The 23,526-nt window shown below is 42.4% G+C and overlaps 1 protein-coding gene across 8 annotated transcripts in view; it reads right to left on the minus strand.

The window, feature by feature from the left end:
• Nucleotides 1-23,526, minus strand: part of RIN2 (Ras and Rab interactor 2) — a 286,963-nt gene that overhangs the window by 47,671 nt on the left and 215,766 nt on the right. For all 8 annotated transcript variants that reach the window (XM_073627961.1, XM_073627960.1, XM_073627963.1 and 5 more), the window contains one exon: nt 3,202-3,293. In XM_073627961.1, the coding sequence (XP_073484062.1) occupies nt 3,202-3,293 (92 nt within the window). The remainder of the gene's footprint in view (nt 1-3,201; nt 3,294-23,526) is intronic.

Here is a 23,526-nt window from a genome sequence, read left to right on the forward strand (position 1 = left end):
GTTTTGAGTCAGCAGTTGATACTCCTAATTAATACATAATGTAATGAATGTGACTTTAGTACTCCTTTAATTAATATTTAAAGCCAAAACTTTCTTTGGTTTTCACTAGAGTATATTGTTTTTCCCCAGAGACACAAAAGGAAGTGAGTGGAAATCTCCCAAAAGTGATGGAAAAATCCCTCTTGGACAGTTGTCAATGGAAAAGATGTCCCCATGGGTAAATTTCTATTTATCTCCGGCATCAACTGTTAAATGTTGGGTTTCCCACCACTTTCTATCCCAGTGACACTGGCCACCTGGACAAATAAAAAGGGTAAATTCCCCCAGTGTGGACAGGGACAGCAACAAAAATGTGACAGAGGTTCTAACCCTTTTCTATTTTGTCCTAAACTATAAAAAAAAAGTTTTGACTACAGATACATCTTAACCTGCACACTAACATGATTGTAACTTACTATGCAGTCAAGCCTGACAGCTTCCATAATAATAATAGGTAGCTTTGAGACCAATCTAGGAAATATAAAAGCATAGAAAAACTAAAGCTTTACCCATATCGGCCAGATTAAAGCGGAGTTCCAACTGTGAAAAAAATTTTTTTTTTTTTGGATGAATATCTTAATTTTAAAGAACTTATTACTAGCACTCACGTTTATCTTTTTAATTGCTGCTCGATTGCCGATTTATTTGTGCAGGATAGGTTTTATTCCTTGTTCTTGCTAATTTCCATCTTGATTGTGGGCGTGTGAAGCCCACAAGCACTATCTTCCGGGCTCTGGTGCAGCTGAGCGACCAGCATGCACCGCCTGTTCTTGCGCACGCGCAGTATGTACGGCGCAGCGTCGTACACTTCTGACGTTGCCATCACAATGGGCGTCGGCGTCGGAAGTGCCTGTCCCCCATTGTGATGGCAACGAAACCCTCTGCGCTGCCCACTGACTCCTGGGAAATGATGACAAGCATCTCCCAGGAGCACTAGCGAGCACGGGCGCCGAGGGAAGTGACGTCAGGAGCCAGGGAGAGGAAGAGGCAGATTACGAGGGAGCCCCTAGCAACAGACCTGAAAAGGTGAGTAAAAAAAATTTTTTTTTTTCCAAAGGTTGTCCTTTCTATTTAATGCAGCTGAATAATATAAAAATTGTTTTATGATTGGAACTCCACTGTAATGCTTTTATTGTCCGCTCTGTCTTGGAAAAAAATGACATGGAATCTGATTAGTTACTATGAGCAACAATGGCCCTTTATCATCCAACAATCTTAATAAATCGGGCCCCTAATCGCTGAAACTCGCCAGTCCATTTATACATTCAGTAAACTTCACAAACATGCACTGATTTTCATACATTTTGAATTGTAACACTATTTCTCTTTATGCACAGAGTACAAAGCGTGACTTACACAATAATGTATTATGCTTACTGATTTCCAATGAATGTATGTTCTCTTGCACAGCACATAAAGACGGTTTTGCACAAAGAGCATGCAAGGCAAAAGAGCTGAAAGATCCTCTTTTTTTTTTTTCTCCCACTCAGTAAGCCTCTGCCCAGATCGTCAGCTGCTTCATTTTTTTTTTTTTTCTCCGCTTAGCGCCTGTAAACACACAGCTGCACGAGTCGGGATTGCAAAACTTGGATTTGTGCATAGTGCGTGTTAAGAATAATGACGTGCTCTGTGCTTTTCAAGATTATAACAATGAGTAACAGGAAACTCTGTTAATAACTCGAACATATGTCTGCCCTACTTGTCGGAGGCCCAAGACAACACGAGCGTCGCAAGAGAGACGAGCCGATCTGTTTATGTTAAATAGTCCAAGTAGGTTGACTGAAAATCTATTTGTAGTAAGATTCCAAAGATAGTCTGATTGGATTTATTTTAACCGCTTCAGCCCCGGAAGATTTTACCCCCTTCCTGACCAGAGCACTTTTTGCGATTCGGCACTGCGTCGCTTTAACTGACAATTGCGCGGTCGTGTGACGTTGCACCCAAACAAAATTGACGTCCTTTTTTTCACACAAATAAAGCTTTCTTTTGGTGGCATTTGATCACCTCTGCAGTTTTTATGTTTTGCGCTATAAACAAAAAAAGAGCGACAATTTTGAAAAAAAAACGCAATATTTTTTACATTTTGCTATAATAAATAGTCCCCAAAATCGGCGCGCTCAGTTTCTTTGAAAACATTTTGTGCCTACCCCTGCTCTATGGTGTTCCCTTTTAGGCCCCTTTCACACTGGGGCGGTGGGGGCGTCGGCGGTACAACAGCGCTATTTTCAGCGCTGCTGTACCCTCATTCTTGCAGCGGTATTCGGCCGCTAGCGGTGCGGTTTTAACCCCCGCTGGCGGCCGAAAAAGGGTTAAAATCCCTCGTACAGCGCGGCTATAGCCGCGGTATTTCCGCGGTATAGCCGCGCTGTCCCATTGATTTCAATGGACAGGAGCGGTGAAGGAGCGATGAATACACCGCTCCTTCACCGCTCCAAAAAAGCGGTTTGCAGGACTTTTTTCACCGCCCTGCCTGCGCACCGCTTCAGTGTGAAAGCCCTCAGGCTAGCAAGTTCAAAACCACATTGCAAGTGAATAAAAAAACTATTTAGCAAAAGCAAAGCATTGCCGGCAAGACTTTTTTATTTTTTCTCAATTTCATAGAGAACCTGTCACAAAGCAAAGGCCCCTGCTTTCCTTTCCAATGGCCTACATGTAAAGCAGTGGTTCAGAACCAATTCAGCATCATTTTAAGTGAGGTCTTTGTCCCTAGTCCTGAACAATAACTTGTTAGAATTTATACCTTGCAACTGTTTGATATAAGTGGATCATTTAAAAAAACAAAAAAAAAAAACTAAGAGGTTTCCATCAAATTATATTGTGAATGTGAAGTACAACTGTACACAAACCCCAAGGCTGCACCCACACCCATGCGATCCGATTCAGGGTGTCGTCACCTTAACATTGACACCAGCTGTAGTTCACATGAAGGCCGAGCAATTTCAATGCAGCATGGGAAACACACAGGATTTGCTGCGTTTCTTGCACCGCATATATGTGAACCAAGCCTTAAGTCAACATTTTAAGGGCTCATGCACACAGGTGTACTGGCGTATATTACATAAAATACAGCCCTATTTCAGCATTTGGGAGCCATAGCCGTTGTGTATAGAAAGGGTCTATCTACATTAAAAGCCTCTAGTTAAAGCTGTTTGTTCCACTTACCAATTCCCAGTTGAGAAAGCTCTTCTAGCTCAGCTTCAGACTTTGCTGTTGCAATAGCATGAGGCAACTTCAAGGTGAACGGCAGAACATCCCTGAAGGTAGAAACAAATACCAATAAATCATACTGCAGCCCTTATTGTCAAGCCTATGCAAAAGTACACAATGACATAGGCACATATAATATAATTCCAAGAAATGTTCTTAAGAAATTATCTTCACTTCCTTAGCCTGAAGCTGATTCTTTTGCTAAGGACAGTCTACAGAAAAATGTGCATTTACATCTTTGGAACCAAATGAAATGTTAGAATAATAGCAACGCATGTATAGCAATATGAGTGCAGACATTTGTTCTGCGAAGGGATCATTTTAAGGCCTCATTCATGCACTCCGGACTTTTAAAAGGCAGTTTTTACAGGTGTTTGACTTTATGCCTCTAAACTCCGCCTCTATGTTAACCTATGGGGTTGATTTACTAAAGGCAAATAGACTGTGCAAGGGCAGTTGCTCCAGAGCTTAATAAATGAGGTAAAGCTTCACTTTTCAAAGAATACCCAGTCAGGTGCAAGGAAAAAAAAACAGCATATTTGCTTGCATATGATTGGATGATGGAAGTTAGCAGAGCTTCTGCTCATTTATTAAGTTCTGGAACAACTGCTCTTGCGGAGTGCAGCTGCATTCTGCAAAGTGCACAGTCTATTTGCCTTTATTAAATCAGCCCCATAGGTGTTTATGGGCATAGAGAGGCAGGAAAAACAAACATCACTTGAGTGTTTGGGCACGTTTAGGGCATTCATGCACTAATGAATTCTAATGGTCAGAATAAACTTTATATTCTGGGCAATAGGATGCATTAATGCCAAATGTGTGAATAAGCATTAAGCGCAAAGACATCCAGAGGAGGAAAAAAACATCCAGTGTGCATGAAGCCCATGTTTAAATTCCAGACAGGTGTAAAACACCACAAAAACACAATAGTGAAGTAGTGGTAATATGGAGGAAACACTGCGTGCAGCAGAGGCAGTGTATCCAACAGACCTTGGAAGTGTCAGAAGGCAGCAGCAGCTCTAGCTCACCAGTAGACAAAAGATTTAACCCACAGAAAGGCCTCTTCTTCCTTAAGGCCTGGTTTACACCTAAGCGTTTTTTGGTGCTTTTTGCAGAAACGCACTACAGTTCATTTAACGTGGTTTCCTATGGGACACATTTGCATCTATGTTTGTTTCAGCCACTGCATTTTTGGAAAGGGTCAGGGACTTTTTTAAACACAAAGCAGTGTATTTTTGGTTCAATGGAGACACTGCAGAAAAGCATGTAGTGCATTTTTGATGCATTTTTAATGCATTTTTTAATCTGCCCAAATAAAAAAAAAAAAAAACACGCAAAATGCATTAAAGACGTGTGAAAAACACACGTGCAAAAACGCAAATTGCACAGCAAAAAGCACTGCAGAAAAAAAGCAAACTGCATAGGTGTGAACAAACAAGTGACAGGGTTTCTTAACCACTTGCCGACCGCTGCATACTGATACACATCAGCACAATGGCAGCGGTGGGTAAATGGGGGTACCTGTACGTCCCCTTTAAGAGGCAGGGATAGCAGGTGCGCACCTCGTACAGCATGACAGCGCCCCTGGCAAACGTGTCCTGGAGCCGCAGCACGGGGAAGTACCTATGTAAACAAGACATTTCCCCGTTCTGCCTTGTGGCAGGACAGAGATCTACTGCTCTCTGTCATTGGGTGCAGTGATAGCTGTCATGTGACTAGTAGTGCATCCAAACCAATCAATATACACTTATTGCGATTGTTTTTACCAACTTCGCACAGCCGCGCAATTGCCAGTTAAAGCAACGCAGTGCCGAATCGCAAAAAAGTGCTCTGGTCAGGAAGGGGGTAAAGTCTTCCGGGGCTGAAGCGGTTAAAGGCTACGTGCACTTGGCTGAAAGTGCTAACACTTGGGTGTATTGTCCTGCCTGGGATCTGCAGCTGTGAACACAACAGCCCATAACTATCAATGGCTGTGTGTGGCTGTATACTGATACTTGCGTAAACCCACCGCAGTACTGTCCTACTGCAGTTGTTTGTATGTAATTTGTATCAGCCTCATATAATTCCTTGCACAACAGGATTGAGACAGAAAGAGGGAGGGGCAGCATTAGGAGCCTATGAGTGTTGCAGAGCACATGCGCTAACAGGGAACATACTGACAGAAGAAAGAGGGATGAGCATATTCTGCTTTTTCATCACTGTATAGTCACAGGCAAAAGGTGGGAAGGTGGGCTAGGTAGATCTCAGGACTGCCTGATTTTAATGTCTAATCCTTTGGCAGGTAAAACAGATCTCATGATTCCAAACATGTAATAACCAGTTTGACTGATATATAATATATAACTCTATTAAAATATATAAAAAATTGGAAACTTATTGAAGAACCTTTGTGTAAAAAAAAAATATACTTTACACCCCCATCTGTAAACATATTGGTCTATGACATAGCTTCGACCCCAGTTATGTGTCCTTCTTTGCTTTAGAGGTTATACCTGACCTAGAGAAGGGTGGGAATATGGATAAAATAATATTGCAGCGTGAGGCCAGATGGATATTTAACCAGCGTGCGACGTATCCGCCTGGCCTGAACACTGCACTCTCCTTCAATCCCTTTCTGTGATGACTTTTCCAGTAGTAAACTACCAAGCTACAAACAAATAACTGAAATTACATACACAATCAGCTACAAGTCTTTATATTCATATATGTGTTACCTAGGGTACATATATGATACCGTTGACAGGCCCTCATTTATCTTCAGTTATACAGCTCCACAAACAATATATTCATGTCCACTAGATGGTGCTACCTTCCATATATGATGGTAGAAATATAGGATGACTAGCCCCACATATATATAAAACAACCCCCCCCCCCTGTCTTCTTTTGCTTCACCTAAATTGTGTTTGACTAGATTGGAATATCACTCATAAGAACCATGCATACATTGTTTCTGTTTTGTACTTTTACTGCTGTTTATAAATATTTATTTATCAAACTCAAGGTATTTGGTCCATTTGGACCACTGTATATGCTTTTTCCCCTTATTCCTGGATCGCTCCCGCTGCCTGCTGGCAACGGATGCCTTAGGTGGGAGGACTCGGAAATCCCTGCATGGGGGGCGGAGCTGTCACAACCATTTGACTAGGAGCCATCATAGCTCCTCTCCCTCCATCTTTATACTTAGGGGTAAGCTGAGATCTGCTTGGACGGACTTGCTTTGTTTTATTCTGTGTGGATGTATCCGTCAATGTGGGACTATTATAACTTTAGGGACACATAAGTGGCAGGGCCCTTGCACTACTATTATTATAGGTTTTGTGCCTTTTTTGAATTACCTGAATCTATTGCCTCATTAGGATTAATTGTCCCATTTAAATTACTACACTGGGACATTATGGACACGGGCATGGTATATTTAGTAGCCATCTACCATAAACTGGGGTAGACTGTTCCCTTCCTTCCTGCAATAAAGATATAGGCATCCTAAGCAATTAACTGGCCGACTGTGCCCTGCACCCCAAGCAAGTCTCTCTCTCTTTCTCTCTCCTCTCTTTCTTCCCCCTTTTTCCTCCCCCCTCCCCTTCCCCCCTTTTCCCCTTTTTCCCCCTTTCCCTCCCCTCCCTTCTTTCTTTCTCTCCCCCCCCCCCTTTCCCCTCCTCTCCCCCCCCCCCCTTTCCTCCCCTTCTTTCCCCTCCCCCTTCTCCCCCATTTTGGCATAGATGTTTTTTAAACACTATACTATATATACTACAAACATACCTTTTATGTAATGTACTGATTTGGGCGTCATATTAAAACTTCATTAACATACAATGCATTAGACCTATTTGACCGTAATGGTCATCGTTAGTACTATGTATGATCTATTCTGAATCAGAGGAACTTATGGGTTTCCCCTCTTTGTTTCAGTACGGGTTACCAGCCTATATTGCCCTCAGTGTGCGGTCCAGTCCTCCTACTGGTATTGTCCGTCTGGGATCTGGCACCCAGGGACAATCCGTGCCGGTTGGTTAAGCGGTTGATGTCCGGTGAATGGTGGTAATAGCCTTATTCTTTTGACATTTTAATAGTAGTGCAGTGTTCAGGCCAGGCGGATACGTCGCACGCTGGTTAAATATCCATCTGGCCTCACGCTGCAATATTATTTTATCCACATTCCCACCCCTCTCTAGGTCAGGTATAACCTCTAAAGCAAAGAAGGACACATAACTGGGGTCGAAGCTATGTCATAGACCAATATGTTTACAGATGGGGGTGTAAAGTAGCCCTGCGTCTAAATAATACAAGTGGTCCTGTATCCTTCTAGCAAATGGACGCTTTGTTTTGCCTATATAAAATGCGCCACAACGGCACATAGCTAAATACACTATGCCCGTTGTGGCGCAGTCGGCATAGCCTTTAAGCTTGTGAAAGCCTCCTCTTGGAAGAGGGCACCCACTTCCTTCTTTTATCCATGGACAGAATTGACAATGTCCACATTTGAAGGTGCCATTCCCACCCTCCGCTCCAACCAAGAGTGTTGGGGGTTGCAGATGACTGTGTACTAGGGCGTCTCTAATAGACCACGATTTCCTGTAAGTAATTTGTGGCATATTGGCCACATATTTTGAGATGACTGGATCCTCAGATAGAAAATGCCAATTATTACTAATCAGATTTCAAATTTCCTGTTGGTGAGCTGTGAATGTTGTGATTAGTTTTGTAGTAGGATGTGGGTCACGTGCCTTATGTTTGAAAATGAGAGTGTCACGTACATTCTGTTTGGCCCGCTGGTAGGCCCTCTTTAAAACTTTTTTACTGTAACCTCGGCTGAGCAGTCTGTCGTAGAGTGCCTTGGCTTCTCTTTCGAAATCCTCGTTCCTAGCACAATTCCGTCGTAGTCGGAGGTACTGACTGTAAGGTATACTGTGTATCAATGTACGGGGATGGGAGCTGGAAAAGTGCAGGATAGTATTCCCCGCCGTCTCCTTTCTGTATAATGTACTGAAAATTGAGCCATCCTCTCTGAGAATCAGTCATAGATCCAAGAACGGAATAGTTGTTGTGTCAGATTGAATGGTGAACTTGAGATTAAATTTGTTATGAGAGAGAAGTTCCATAAAGCTACTAAGTAGCTCAGCCGATCCCGTCCAAATGAGGAGGACATCATCGATGTACCTCCGCCACAAAAGAATATGGCGGAGGTACATCACGGCCTCATCACTAGAGAAAAGAATGCGTTCCCATCCCCCCAGGTACAGGTTGGCGTACGATGGGGCACAAGATGTCCCCATCGCTACCCCCTGCACCTGGAGGTAGGTAACGCCATTAAAAAGAAACATGTTATTGGTGAGAATATGTTCCAACAAAACTGTAATGAATTGACCCAACTCCCAGCTGTCGGTATCTCTTTCTCTCAAGAACTCCGCAATTGTTGACACACCTTGCGTGTGTGGTATACTTGAATATAGAGCCTCTATATCGATTGCCGCCAGGATCGTTCCCGGAGGCACAGTAAGACCTTCCAGGATTTTGAGTAATTCCAACGTATCCTTCAGATATGATGGTAAACTTGTAACGTGCGGGCGTAGGTAGCCATCTACATACTGACTAGCAGTCTGGGTATGGCTCCCTATTCCCGAAACAATTGGGCGTCCCGGAGGTTTGGAGATATTTTTATGGACTTTGGGTAGTGAGTAGAAGGTCGGTGTTACCGGCCACTTCACCTCAAGGAACTCACGGGTGTCTCCATCGATCAGTCCCTGGGAGTGTGCCCGATCGATAATGGACACATAGTGTAATCTCGCTTTGGTGAGTCTCTGCGGTGGGACCTGCTGATACCATTCGTGATTGTTAAGAATATCTAAACACATTTCGATGTAGCTATCCTTATTCATCACCACCACATTTCCTCCTTTGTCCGATGGTTTAATTACCAGTTCCTCCCTCTTCATCAGATTTTCCAAAGCCGACTGTTGTGCTGATGGCAAATTCTTTATATTATATTTTGGGAGTTGTATAGCTTCTATTTGTTTCATGGTTTGTTTTAGAAAGGCCCATATAGCTGGGCATGTTTGGAGGTTCGGGAACTTCTGGGACTTGTTTTTAAATTTCAAGGGTCTTGAAGGTATGCTTGGACCTATTTCTTCCTCCTCAGACGAGGAGCTTTCCGAATTTCCATAACCCTCGTTCTCATCCAAAAGTTGAATTAAGGTTTTAAGTGCCCTAAAGTCTTGTACCTTGAATCCCTTATAAAGGTCTTCAGCTCTATTTAACGTTTTGCCCTTGTCAGTGTCAAATATGTATTTATATGTAAGGTTCCTTGCGAACATATGTAAATCCTTGACGAGAGTGAACTTGTCCACTTGCTGTGAGGGACAAAAACTGAGTCCCAGCCTCAAAACCTCCAGTTCAGTTGATGTAAGTTGATATGATGATAGATTGATTACATCTAGTCTCAGCCCAATGTTGTCTGTTTGATCACAAATGGGTCCATCTTTCCAGTGCGCTGTATCATTAGGGTGGTAGGGGGATTGGGGGTGTTGCCTAAAGGGGCTGGGCCCAGGTTGGAGTTACGACCTTGGTTAGCCTTGGGTACGGCACCCAGTTCCCGTTGAGATCCTGTTTCTGTGTCTTCAAACATGGAAAGTGGTGTATTAGTTCCTGAGAGGGGAGCACATGAGGCCCCCTCCGCTTGATCTAAATGCGGATTAGTAGGTGGATACTTTGGGGGGGACATCATACGTTTTTTATTTAGCCCTCCGTGGCCTTGATGTTCGTTAATATATATACATATACATATATATAAAACAAACCCCCCCCCCCCCCCTGTCTTCTTTTGCTTCACCTAAATTGTGTTTGACTAGATTGGAATATCACTCATAAGAACCATGCATATATTGTTTCTGTTTTGTACTTTTACTGCTGTTTATAAATATTTATTTATCAAACTCAAGGTATTTGGTCCATTTGGACCACTGTATATGCTTTTTCCCCTTATTCCTGGATCGCTCCCGATGCCTGCTGGCAACGGATGCCTTAGGTGGGAGGACTCGGACATCCCTGCATGGGGGGCGGAGCTGTCTTTCTTCCGCCCCTATGCGCCCTTCACGCCGCTGGCGTGGTATGGGCAATGCGCGCGCATCCTGGGAGGTGGAATGCGCATGCGTCCGCCCCCCTCGATGCGCGCGCATCCTGGCAGGGACGTCCGGACCGGAAGCAATGCCGGAGGTCAGCCCTGACCTGATTGCTCCCGGTGGGACCGCACCATTTAAAAGATGGAGGCGCCGGTGCTGTCTGACAGACGCATCCTGCGACCATCCATCGCGACGGGCGGACGCACAACCATTTGACTAGGAGCCATCATAGCTCCTCTCCCTCCATCTTTATACTTAGGGGTAAGCTGAGATCTGCTTGGACGGACTTGCTTTGTTTTATTCTGTGTGGATGTATCCGTCAATGTGGGACTATTATAACTTTAGGGACACATAAGTGGCAGGGCCCTTGCACTACTATTATTATAGGTTTTGTGCCTTTTTTGAATTACCTGAATCTATTGCCTCATTAGGATTAATTGTCCCATTTAAATTACTACACTGGGACATTATGGACACGGGCATGGTATATTTAGTAGCCATCTACCATAAACTGGGGTAGACTGTTCCCTTCCTTCCTGCAATAAAGATATAGGCATCCTAAGCAATTAACTGGCCGACTGTGCCCTGCACCCCAAGCAAGTCTCTCTCTCTTTCTCTCTCCTCTCTTTCTTCCCCCTTTTTCCTCCCCCCTCCCCTTCCCCCCTTTCCCTCCCCTCCCTTCTTTCTTTCTCTCCCCCCCCCTTTCCCCTCCTCTCCCCCCCCCCTTTCCTCCCCTTCTTTCCCTCCCCCTTCTCCACCATTTTGGAATAGATGTTTTTTAAACACTATACTATATATACTACAAACATACCTTTTATGTAATGTACTGATTTGGGCGTCATATTAAAACTTCATTAACATACAATGCATTAGACCTATTTGACCGTAATGGTCATCGTTAGTACTATGTATGATCTATTCTGAATCAGAGGAACTTATGGGTTTCCCCTCTTTGTTTCAGTACGAGTTACCAGCCTATATTGCCCTCAGTGTGCGGTCCAGTCCTCCTACTGGTATTGTCCGTCTGGGATCTGGCACCCAGGGACAATCCGTGCCGGTTGGTTAAGCGGTTGATGTCCGGTGAATGGTGGTAATAGCCTTATTCTTTTGACATTTTAATAGTAGGTGAGCAATAATTCTATGTAACTGATGTTTTTCTATTGTTATGATTTGATTTCATGTATGATCATTATGTAATTCGAGACTGTTCATTGTTTACACGGTTTAAATGAATCAATGACATCGTGTTTAGCCCTGATGAAGCGAAAATCCTTTTGCGAAACATGTTGGCTTTAGTCACGTATGAATTTTGAAATTTACTACTGGATGGTCATATGTCTGTACATGTTTTTGACAATGCTATTTTAATCATATTTCAATAAATATTGTTAACTTTTTATCAAACTTGTTTGATGTTCACCTACTAGACTCAGTATTTTCCTTCAAAGTCCCATTTCATTTGAGGAGGGGGGATCCCTATATTTCCCCCCCCCCTTCTCTTTTCATGATGGACTGGCCAAGCATGTCTCCAGACCTAAACCCTATTGAGCATCTGTGGGGCATCCTCAAACGGAAGCTGGAGGAACGCAAGGTCTCTAACATCCACCAGCAGAGTGGAAGAGGACTCCAGTGGCAACCTGTGAAGCTCTGGTGAACTCCGTGCCCAAGAGGGTTAAGGCAGTACTTGAAAATAATGGTGGCCACACAAAATATTGACACTTTGGGCCCAATTTAGACATTTTCACTTAGGGGTGTACTCACTTTTGTTTCCAGCGGTTTAGACATTAATGGCTGCGTGTTGAGTTATTTTAAGGGGACAGCAAATTTACACTGTTACACAGTTGTGCTCATAAGTTTACATACCCTGGCAAAATGTATGATTTCTTGGCCATTTTTCAGAGAATATAAATGATAACACAAAAACATTTCTTTCACTCATGGTTAGTGTTTGGCTGAACCCATTTATTATCAATCAACTGTGTTTACTCTTTTTAAATCATAATGGCAACAAAAACTACGCAAATAACCCTGATCAAAAGTTTACATACCTTTGTGATTTTGGCCTGATAACATGCACACAAGTTGACACAAAGGGGTTTGAATGGCTATTAAAGGTAACCATCCTCACCTGTGAGCTGTTTGCTTGTAATTAGTGTGTGTGTATAAAAAGCCAATGCATTTCTGGACTCCTGACAGACCCTTGCATCTTTCATCCAGTGCTGTACTGATTCTGAGTCATGGGGAAGGCAAAAAGAATTGTCAGAGGATCTGCGGGAAAAGGTAGTTGAACTGTATAAAACAGGAAAGGGATATCCAAGGAATTTAGAATGCCAATCAGCAGTGTTCAAACTCTAATCCAATAGTGGAAAATGGGGGGTTCTGTTGAAACCAAACCATGGTCAGATAGACCAACTAAAATTTCAGCCACAACTGCCAGGAAAATTGTTCGGCATGCAAAGAAAAACCCACATATAACTTCAGGTGAAATACAGGGCTCTCTGAAAACACGTGGTGTGCCTGTTTTAAGATGCACAATAAGGAGGCACTTGAAGAAAGATGGGCTGCATGGTCCACTCGCCAGAAGAAAGCCATTACTACAAATGCCACAAAGTATCCCACATACAATACACCAAACAGCGCAGAGACAAGCCTCAAACCTTCTGGCATAAAGTCATTTGGAGTGACGAGACCAAAATTGAGCTTTTTGGCCCCAACCATAAACTCTACATTTGGAGAGGAGTCAACAAGGCCTATGATGAAAGGTACGGAGGTGGATCGCTGATGTTTTGCTAATGTGTGAGCTACAAAGGCACAGGAAATTTGGTCAAAATTGATGGCAAGATGAATGCAGTATTTTATCAAAAAACACTGGAGAAACATTTGCATTCATCAGCCAGGAATGTGCGCATGGGATTTACTTGGACATCCCACCATGACAATGATCCAAAACACAAGGCCAAGTCGACCTGTCATTGGCTACAGCAGCATAAAGTGAAGGTTCTGGAGTGGCCATCTCAGTCTCCTGACCTCAATATCATTGAGCCACTCTGGGGAGATCTCAAACGTGTACTTCATGCAAGACAGCCCAAGAATTTACGGGAACTAGGGGCTTTTTGCCAAAAGGAATGGGCAGCTTTACCATCTGAGAAGATAAAGAGCCTCATCCACAAATACCATAAAAGACTTCAAGCTGTCATTGATGTTAAAGGGGGCAAAACACAGTATTAAGAACTGGGGTATGTAAACTTTTGATCAGGGTCATTTGGGTAGTTTCTGTTGCCATTACGATTTAGAAAGAGTAAACACAGTTAATTGATAATAAATGGCTTCAGCCAAACACTAATCATGAGAGAAAGAAACATTTTTGTGTTATCATTCATATTCTCTGAAAAATGGCCAAGAAATCATAAATTCTGCCAGGGTATGTAAACTTTTCAGCATAACTTTATGAGCTGTACACTCACTACTTTACATTGTAGCAAAGTGTCATTTCTTCAGTGTTGTCACATGAAAAGATATAATAAAGTATTTTCAAAAACATGAGTGGTGCACTTTCTTTTGTGAGATACTGTGTGTGTGTATATATATATACACACACACACACACAACTTTCTGATGAGGAGTAGCAACTGCTATCCAAGGCTGGCCACAGATAGGCAGATGTCTGTGAGAATGACAAAAGGGAAGCCATCTGCCAGTCCTCAGACATGCCAAGACTCACCACTATTTCTCACATGATTCATCTAGAAAACAGACATGGTGCAAGCTTAATATATGTTTTATCCAGTTTCTAAATATGAGGAGTGAATATTAAGACCTGTATCATGGAGATTTTCAAAACAGAGAATCTCTGTGTAATAAGGAGTTACTTGGTTAAAACAGTATTATATGTGGGTAATAGATGGTGTCTAAGGTACAAAACAGAATTACCCTACATTCACTGCGTTCAATTCGTTTTTTTAGTGCGCTTTGCAGTTTGCAGAAACGCACTACAATCCATTTAACATGGTTTCCTATGGTATTAGTTCACATCTATGCGTTTTGCGGCCGGTGCGTTTTTGGAAAGGGTCGGACTTTTTTTTGCCCGATTTGCAGCTAATAGATTTCAATGGAGCTGCACCAGAAACGCAAGTGGTGCAATTTTGATGTGTTTTGTGGTTCTTATTTTACCACTGTATATAGCTGGTTGCTAAAAAGGGGGCCAGATAGCCGGCCGCTGCGTCCTTAGCAACCTATGAGTCATCACCTGTCAGTGGGGTTCCCTGCTGAAAGCTAAATGTAAAAAAAATAAATAAAAATTTGCCGGCAAAAAATTTGCAAAATAATTGGCATGGGTTGCCCCCCCCACCACCACCCTGGTCTATACCAGGCCCTTCAGGTCTAGTATGGATTCGGAGGGGACCCCCACGCCAAAAAAATAAAGAGGGTGTGGGGTCCCCCCAAAATCCATACAAGACCATTATCCAAGCATGCTGCCCAGCAGGTCAGGAAAGGGAGGGGAGGGGACGAGCGAGCGCCCCCCCTCCTGAACCATACCAGGCCGCATGCCCTCAACATGGGGGGGGGGGGTGCTTTGGGGCAGTGGTGGGGGGCAGCGGGAAGAGACAGCTCGAGGAGGAGATGGCGGGAAGGAGAAGACGATGGGAAGACCGCTAGAGAAGACAGAGTTATTAATAAAGGAACTGTCAAAAATCGGCTCTTGGGTTTTTATTACATTTCACTGATTTTGGTGAATGGGTAGGGGTACGATGCACATAATACCTATTTACACAGGGGTGGGGGGCGGGATCTGGGGTCCCCTGCCTAAAGGGGGGCTTCCAGATTCCGATAATCCCCCCCACCCACAGACCCCGACAACCACCAGCTAGGGTTGTCAGGAAGAGGTACTTGTCCCCATCAACATGGGGGCCAGGTGCTTTGGTGCCCCCACATGTTGAGGGCATGCGGCATGGTATGGTTCAGGAGGGGGGGGGGGCGCTCGCTCGTCCCCTCCCTTTCCTGACCTGCCGGCATGCTCGGATAAGGGTCTGGTATGGATTTTGGGGGGACCCCACGCCATTTTTTTTTCAATTTTGGCATGGGGTTCCCCACCAAATCCATACTAGACCTGAAGGGCCTGGTATGGACATGGGGGGAACCCCACACAGTTTTTTCGCAAACCCCACTGACAGCTGATGACTCATCATTACTAAGGATGTGGTGGCCAACTTCCCGGCCCCCTCTTTAGCAACCAGCAATATATAGTGTGTTTTAAAGTGTGTTTAAAAAGAAAAATAAAACGTAAAAACACGAAATGCATGAAAACTGCATGCAAAAACACTGGTTTAAAAACGCAAAATGCACTGAGAAACCCATCAAGCGCAGCCGCATAGATGTAAACCTAGACTTATGGATTGGTTTATCCACCTTGACAGAGGTTGCCTTGTCCATACACCTTGCAAACCAGTTATCATTTCTGTCCAAAAGCAAGGACATTTTTTGGAGGACAGTGAGGACATTTTGTCATTTTTCAGAATACAATGGTTTTATATAAGGTTTTGAAAGCAGCCAATACTTTTTCTTACACACAAAAGACTTCCACGGCAAAAGACCTAAAGACAATACAACAAGCCCAGGGACGGGCTTTAGGTTTCTTTTGTTAAATGAGTAAGCATCCTATAAGCAGTAAGGTCAAAAGAAGCAGGACAAGGAATGATCACATGCAACTAACCTCAAAGAGCTTTGTTCCCCCCGAGTACTGAGCTGACTTTAAACACAGCTTGAAAGAAAAGTTTATTTGAGGTTACATAGGAAGTATAGGCCAAAAAGCCATTGTATACAGCAGTCTGGAAGCTGTCCAACAGCTTACAGAAAAAAGTCTGTATGAATGAATAACACGTGAGTTTGTCGTGTGAAATTACTGTGACTATATATGCCAGGATGTACAGTTTCTTGGTAAAATTGTATCTACAACCTAAAATAATAAATGTCTTCAATCTACAGGGATGGGTCTAAATTTTTAAGATCTGCCCTTTGAAAACTTCTAGACTATCAATTTAGCCCAAGTAAACTTGACATGACAAGTAAGGAAATGTATCGTAGCTTAAAAAAGAAAAACTGCATAATGACCCTCAGAAACCAGAGTACTATTATGTAGACCAGTGGTTCTCAACCCTGTCTTCAAGTACCCCCAACAGGCCAGGTTTGCAGGCTTTCCTTTATCTTGTAAAGGTGCTTTAAATCAGAGTCAATGGCTTGGTGTTTTGGACAGCTATTTTATCTAAAGCCGCGTACACACAAGCAAAATGTCCGATAGAAAAAGTCAGACGGAAGCTTTTCATCATCTATTCCGATCATGTGTATGCCTCATCTGACTTTTTTTTTCGAAAATTTTGACGGACCTAGAAATGGAACATGTTCTAAATATTTCCGACGGAACCAATTTCTATCGAGAAAACCGCTTGTCTGTATGCTGTTCCGACATACCCAAAATGACGCATGCTCTGAAGCAAGTACGAGACAGAAGCTATTGGCTACTGGCTATTGAACTTCCTTTTTCTAGTCCCGTGTTGTACGTCACTTCGTTCTGGACGGTTGGACTTTGGTATGACCGTGTGTATGCAAGACCGCTTGAGCGGAATTCCGTCGGGGGAAACCTTCGGGGTTTATTCCGACGACAAAACCGGTCGTGTGTACGTGGCATAAGAGAAATTCCCAAAACATGGCCTGTTGGGGGTACATGTAGAGCATAGCCTGTAACAAGCAATAGGTCATGGCTAAGTGGATTGAAAAGAGGGAGTCCAGAAGACAGGTTTCAGCATTCATACAAAATGTTATTAATTCTCCTGTGTAGGAACAAAGCTCAGTCTTGGACCTTTCTCTCTGATGTCTTTTACCGAATTGCAGATTTAAAGTGATTGTAAACCCTCACCTTGTAAAACAATCTATTCAGCTAAAAAGAGAAATGAAAGGTAAAACATTTGTGTATAAAAAAAAAAAAAAAAAATTATATATATATATATATATATATATATATATATATATATATATATATATATATATATATATATATATATATAAATACCTTTTCCCCCTTTTTTAGAAGTGATCACATTCCCTCTGTTCTCAGCTGCATAAAAACGAAGGGAGGAAAAACAGCAGAACGCTGGTTTTCCCAGTGAAAGGCTATGCAGGGGGTGTCAGGACAAGTCTGATCAATGGAAGAGAGCAGGCTGAGTTCCCAACATATCTAGAGAACTGACCATATTGTGCTCTCATGCCTAGCATGGTCAGTTTTTAATAGGAAAGTAGAGGGACTGGCAGGAACAACAGGGATTTCACACAAAGGAAGCTATACGAAGAGAACAGGAGACTCTCACACAGGTACATTGTACAGCAGACACATATCAGGAATATGAAATGTTGGGTTTACATTTGATCAAGCTCGTAAATTTAATAAAATGCATTAGAAAATTAGGTCCCGGCCGAGCTTTATTTTTGCTAACCCGGGTCAATACAATTTTATACCAATGGTGAAAATTGGAGTTCAGCCATTCTCTTTCCCCTGGACTCGGGAATTAAAGCTACATGTGGCCTGCAAGTGGCATCACACACTAGGATTCTGCAGTTGGTGGATCAGAAAGCTGGTCAAGTATTGGAGTAAAATCCCACAAGTGGCAATACTAAACTGTAAATTAACGCTTGGTAATATCATTGGGTCTATTTGTAAAAAAATTGTTGTGTAAATTTCTCAGCATTCGTGCAGCTGTCGTAAATAATCCCATAACAGGTCTAATATGTTTATTTCCTATGATCCTCAGCTTCATCTAGTGACCGTAATGTGGTATTTTCCTGAAATACCACAATCAGGAAAATAGCACATTATGGCCAGCAAGTTGATGACAGTGCTTGAAATTTCAGCACAGAAATGCCCCATACACACGGTCAGACATTGATCGGACATTCCGACAACAAAATCCTAGGATTTTTTCCGACGGATGTTGGCTCAAACTTGTCTTGCATACACATGGTCACACAAAGTTGTCGGAAAATCCGATCGTTCTGAGCGCGGTGACGTAAAACACGTATGTCGGGACTATAAACGGGGCAGTAGCCAATAGCTTTCGTCTCTTAATTTATTCTGAGCATGCGTGGCACTTTGTACGTCGGATTTGTGTACACACGATCGGAATTTCCGACAACGGATTTTGTTGTCGGAAAATTTTATAGCAAGCTCTCAAACTTTGTGTGTCGGAAATTCCTATGGAAAATGTGTGATGGAGCCTACACACGGTCGGAATTTCCGACAACAAGGTCCTATCACACATTTTCCGTCGGAAAATCCGACCGTGTGTACGGGGCAATAGAGTGCATAGTTTACCAGCACACTGGACTTCTGAGATATAAAAAAGGTATTTTTCTGTACTTGCAGCAAATTTTAAAGAACAGTGGTAGTCATCAGAGACACTTGCTCTTCCCAACCACAGCAATTACTGTATGTCCATGGGGTGTCTGTTCCAATAGTGTAAACTTCCATATTCTCCTTGTAGCAAAGTTCACAAGAAAATTCATCCGTTAGTACCTCTATCCACCTTAGTGGCTCCTAAAAATGAGATCTGAAACCTGCTATCTCTCCCTCCTGATGCTACTATTCCATTGTAATAATAGTAGAACCAAAGAGGATGAAAAAAGCTCTACAGCCAGATATCTTATGTGTTTAATTAGTCCATCTAACATTTTATGAAGTCCCTTAAGGCTCATTTACACTTGCTTCGACTTAACATACATTAATGAAGGTCTTTATGGACCGTGCTTTGTGCACTGGTCCAAATCATTTGGTGGAGGGGGGATTATGGTGTGGGCTTGTTTTTCAGGGGTTGGGCTTGGCCCCTTAGTTCCAGTGAAGAGAACTCTTAAGGTGTCAGCATAGCAAGACATTTTGGACAATTTGATGCTCCCAACTTTGTGGGAACAGTTTGGGGATGGCCCCTTCCTGTTCAATATGACTACGTACCAGTGCACAAGGCAAGGTCCATAAAGACATGGATGAGCGAGTTTGGGGTGGAAAAACTTGGCTGGCCTCCACAGAGTCCTGACCTCAACCCAATAGAACACATTTGCGTTGAATTAGAGTGGAGACTGCGAGCCAGGCCTTCTGGTCCAACATCAGTGCCTGACCTCACAAATACACTTCTGGAAGAATGGTTAAATATTCCCATAGACACACTCCTAAACCTTGTGGACAGCCTTCCCAGAAGAGTTGAAGCTGTTATAGTTGCAAAAGTTGGGCCAACTCAATATTGAACTGGACAAAGACTGGGATGCCATTAAAGTTCATATGGGTGTAAAGGCAGGTGTCCCAATACTTTTGACAATAGTGTATTTTATTGGTTTAGCTTTTTACCTGGAGTTCAGTTTTAAAGCTGGATTCACACTAGTGCAAATTGGATGCGGATTTCTAGGCATCCAATTTGCATGACAGGAGATTGTGACCGGCTCTCTATGGAGTCGGTCCGCATATTTCCGTTGCTGATGCGGAGCGCACTGCACAGGGGTCCTGTGCATCTTTGGCTCTATTTCAGGGCTGAATTCAGGCAAAAATTGCACCCTGATTCTTCCCTGAAATGGAGAAACAGGGACGCACCAGACCCCTGCTGCGAGGCGCATCCATCGACAGTGTGAACCCGGCCTAAATGTTTATTTTTGAAAGACAAGATATATACATATAGGAAAAAAGACATAAAACACATCAGTTAAAAAAAATGTAAACTACATTTTAGAAATAAATCAGAGTATAGAAAATAAAATAAACCATTATAGTTATTGGACCCGCTTGCTTATTTTACAAACTGTTTCCTTACAGATGACAGAAAAGTTCAATGAGTTTTGTAGTGTGATTCATTGTTCCGTTGCTTTTCTACACACTATGATCCTGCTTCTGTTTTGTTTATGCATACAGGCTAGGGAAAAGTCCCTTGGGAAGTGGAAAATGAGATCACATTGCACCCGGCAGTGGCACAAAACCATCATTAGCCTGCTCAGTCCTGAGAGTATTCCGGAGCATTGGGTGCAGATGACCTTACGTCCCTTCCTTTCATAGGAGACGATATTATTACATCTTTCCTTGGTCTGCAGCCCAGACTAACATTATTCTCAATGACCCAATAACAGCAGCAGGTCACCAACATTCCTGAATAAAGGGTCTTTACACACACATCCTATAATAATGCTTCTACTTTGCGGCTGAAACCACAGATTTTTATCATCACAATACAAGCATCACCAGATTTTACAGAACATTTCAAATCAGGACACCGAAAGTTCAAGATTAACAACGCCAATAGGCAGCAGCAATAATAAAATGGTTATTAGTGTTTGTTGCAAACCTCTTATTAAAATGCATGTTTACACTGTAAAATAAAGAAAACTTCACCCACATTGATTTAGTTCTGAGCATAGGCTAGTTATAGTGCCTTATACTGTATATTGGTTGGGTCCATTGGGGGGTTCCTTCCCTGTCCTGTTTACTGCTTGTACTTACCTTGATGCCTGCTCCCTGCAGGTCTTCACTCACACTTGAATGAGTCTCTTATGTTTTGGATGAATTATATGGTTGTGAGTAATCAATTACATACGATTGTAATTACAGTCTCTACATACAGTTGTGCTCATAAGTTTACATACCCTGACAGAATTTATGATTTCTTGGCCATTTTTCAGAGAATATGAATGATAACACAAAAACATTTCTTTCATGGTTAGTTTTTGGCCGAAGCCATTTATTATCAATCAACTGTGTTTACTCTTTTTAAATCATAATGGCAACAGAAACTACCCAAATGACCCTGATCAAAAGTTTACATACCCTGGTGATTTTGGCCTGATAACATGCACACAAGTTGACACAAAAGGGTTTGAATGGTTATTAAAAGGTACTCATCCTCACCTGTGATCTGTTTGCTTGTAATTAGTGTGTGTGCATAAAAGGTCACTGAGTTTCTGGACTCCTGACAGACCCTTGCATCTTTCATCCAGTGCTGCACTGACGTTTCTGGATTCTGAGTCATGGGGAAAGCAAAAGAATTATCAAAGGATCTTTGGTAAAAGGTAGTTGAACTGTATAAAACAGGGAAGGGATATAAAAAGATATCCAAGGAATTTAGAATGCCAATCAGCAGTGTTCAAACTCTAATCCAATAGTGGAAAATTAGGGGTTCTGTTGAAACCAAACCATGGTCAGATAGATCAACTAAAATTTCAGCCACGACTTCCAGGAAAATTGTTCGGGATGCAAAGAAAAACCCACAAATAACTTTAGGTGAAATACAGGACTCTGAAAACATGTGGTGTGGCTGCTTCAAGATGCATAATAAGGAGGCACATAAAGAAAGATGGGCTGCATGATCGAGTCACCAGAAGAAAGCCTTTACTATGCAAATCTCACAAAGTATCCTGCGTACAATACGCCAAACAGCACAGAGACAAGCCTCAAACCTTCTGGCACAAAGTAATTTGGAGTGATGAGACCAAAATTGAGCTTTTTGGCCACAACCATAAACGCTACATTTGGAGAGGAGTCAACAAGGCCTATAATGAAAGGTACGGAGGTGGATCGCTGATGTAATGGGAAGGTGTGAGCTACAAAGGCACAGGAAATGTGGTCAAAATTGTTTGAATGCAATATGTTATCAAAAAGGAACATTTACATTCATCAGCCAGGAAGCTGCGCATAGGACGTACTTCGACATTCCAACATGACAATGATCCAAAACACAAGGCCAATTCGACCTGTCATTGGCTACAGCAGAATAAAGTTAAGGCTCTGGAGCGGCCATCTCATTTTCTGACCTCGATATCATTGAGCTACACTGGGGAGATCTCAAATGTACAGTTCATGCAAGACAGCCCAAGAATTTACAGGAACTAGAGGCTTTTTGCCAAGAGGAATGGGCAGCTTTACCATCTGAGAAGATAAAGAGTCTTATCCACAAATACCACAAAAGACTTCCAGCTGTCATTGATGTTAAAGGGAGCAATACACGGTATTAAGAACTGGGGTATGTAAACTTTTGGACAGGTTAATTTTGGTAGTTTATGTTGCCATTATGATTTAAAAAGAGTAAACACAGTTGATTGATAATAAATGGCTTTTTGTGTTATTATTCGTATTCTCTGAAAAATAACCAAGAAATCATAAATTCTCCCAGCATAACTGTACTTGCTATTGTTTTTTGAACTTGTAGATTACATCTGTTGTAATTTCTCCCCATTAGCTGTACCCCTTGAACCACTGAAGAAGCTCAACTTGTGAAACACGTTGCAATACTACACCTTCCTTCTTTGTCTTCATTTCATTCTGTATTGGATTTAAACTTACTGTGCCTGCAATTTATTATGATTATGGGAAGGTGTATGGGGTTGTTTATGCAATATTTATTTGAAGTTTATCCAAAATGTTTTTATCAGTTAGGACTGATTGTCCCTCTTTTTAAGCACAGTGTTTACGTGGTTAGCACTTACAACTAGCAGCTTTAGGGTCGCCGGTTTGTATCCCCAATTACGACACTACCTGCCTGGAGTTTGCATGTTCTCCCTGTGTGGGTTTCCTCCGGGTACTCTGTTTTCCTTCCACACTCCAAAGACATGCTGGTAGGTTAATTGGATCCTGTCTAAGATTGGCCCTAGGGTATTAATGTGATTTAGGGACCTTAGATTGTAAACTCCTGAGGGCAGGGACTGATGTGAATGTACAATATATATGTAAAGCGCTGCGTAAATTGACGGTGCTATACAAGTACCTGTAATAAATAAATAGAAATAATATGTTTTTGGAAAAAAATTATGCTTTTATATATGTGTATTCTTCTCTGAGGGTAAAGTAACAGCACCATTAAAGTCCCACTCCATTCATTTCTTTTGACACTGGTTATAGTGCTTTGTGTGTAGAATTATGACTCCAGAGGCCTGTTGTGAAGCTCAGTTGTTGTGACCTCTTCCCCTTTCTGCTTCCAATGCTGAGCCCAACACTGTGGTGGCCAAGTCATATAGTTTGCAAATAGATGAAAGGCTAAAATATGCAGGAAGGGAAAAAGTTTGTCAGGGAAGTGAAGAATCTTTAGAAGGCTAAGTAAGGCTTTGCAGCCATGCAGCAAATACATTTTTTGTATTGTTGACATATTGGTCA

The sequence above is a fragment of the Aquarana catesbeiana genome, linkage group LG04 (assembly GCF_042186555.1).
Source record: "Aquarana catesbeiana isolate 2022-GZ linkage group LG04, ASM4218655v1, whole genome shotgun sequence".
NCBI classification, from domain to species: Eukaryota; Metazoa; Chordata; class Amphibia; order Anura; family Ranidae; genus Aquarana; species Aquarana catesbeiana.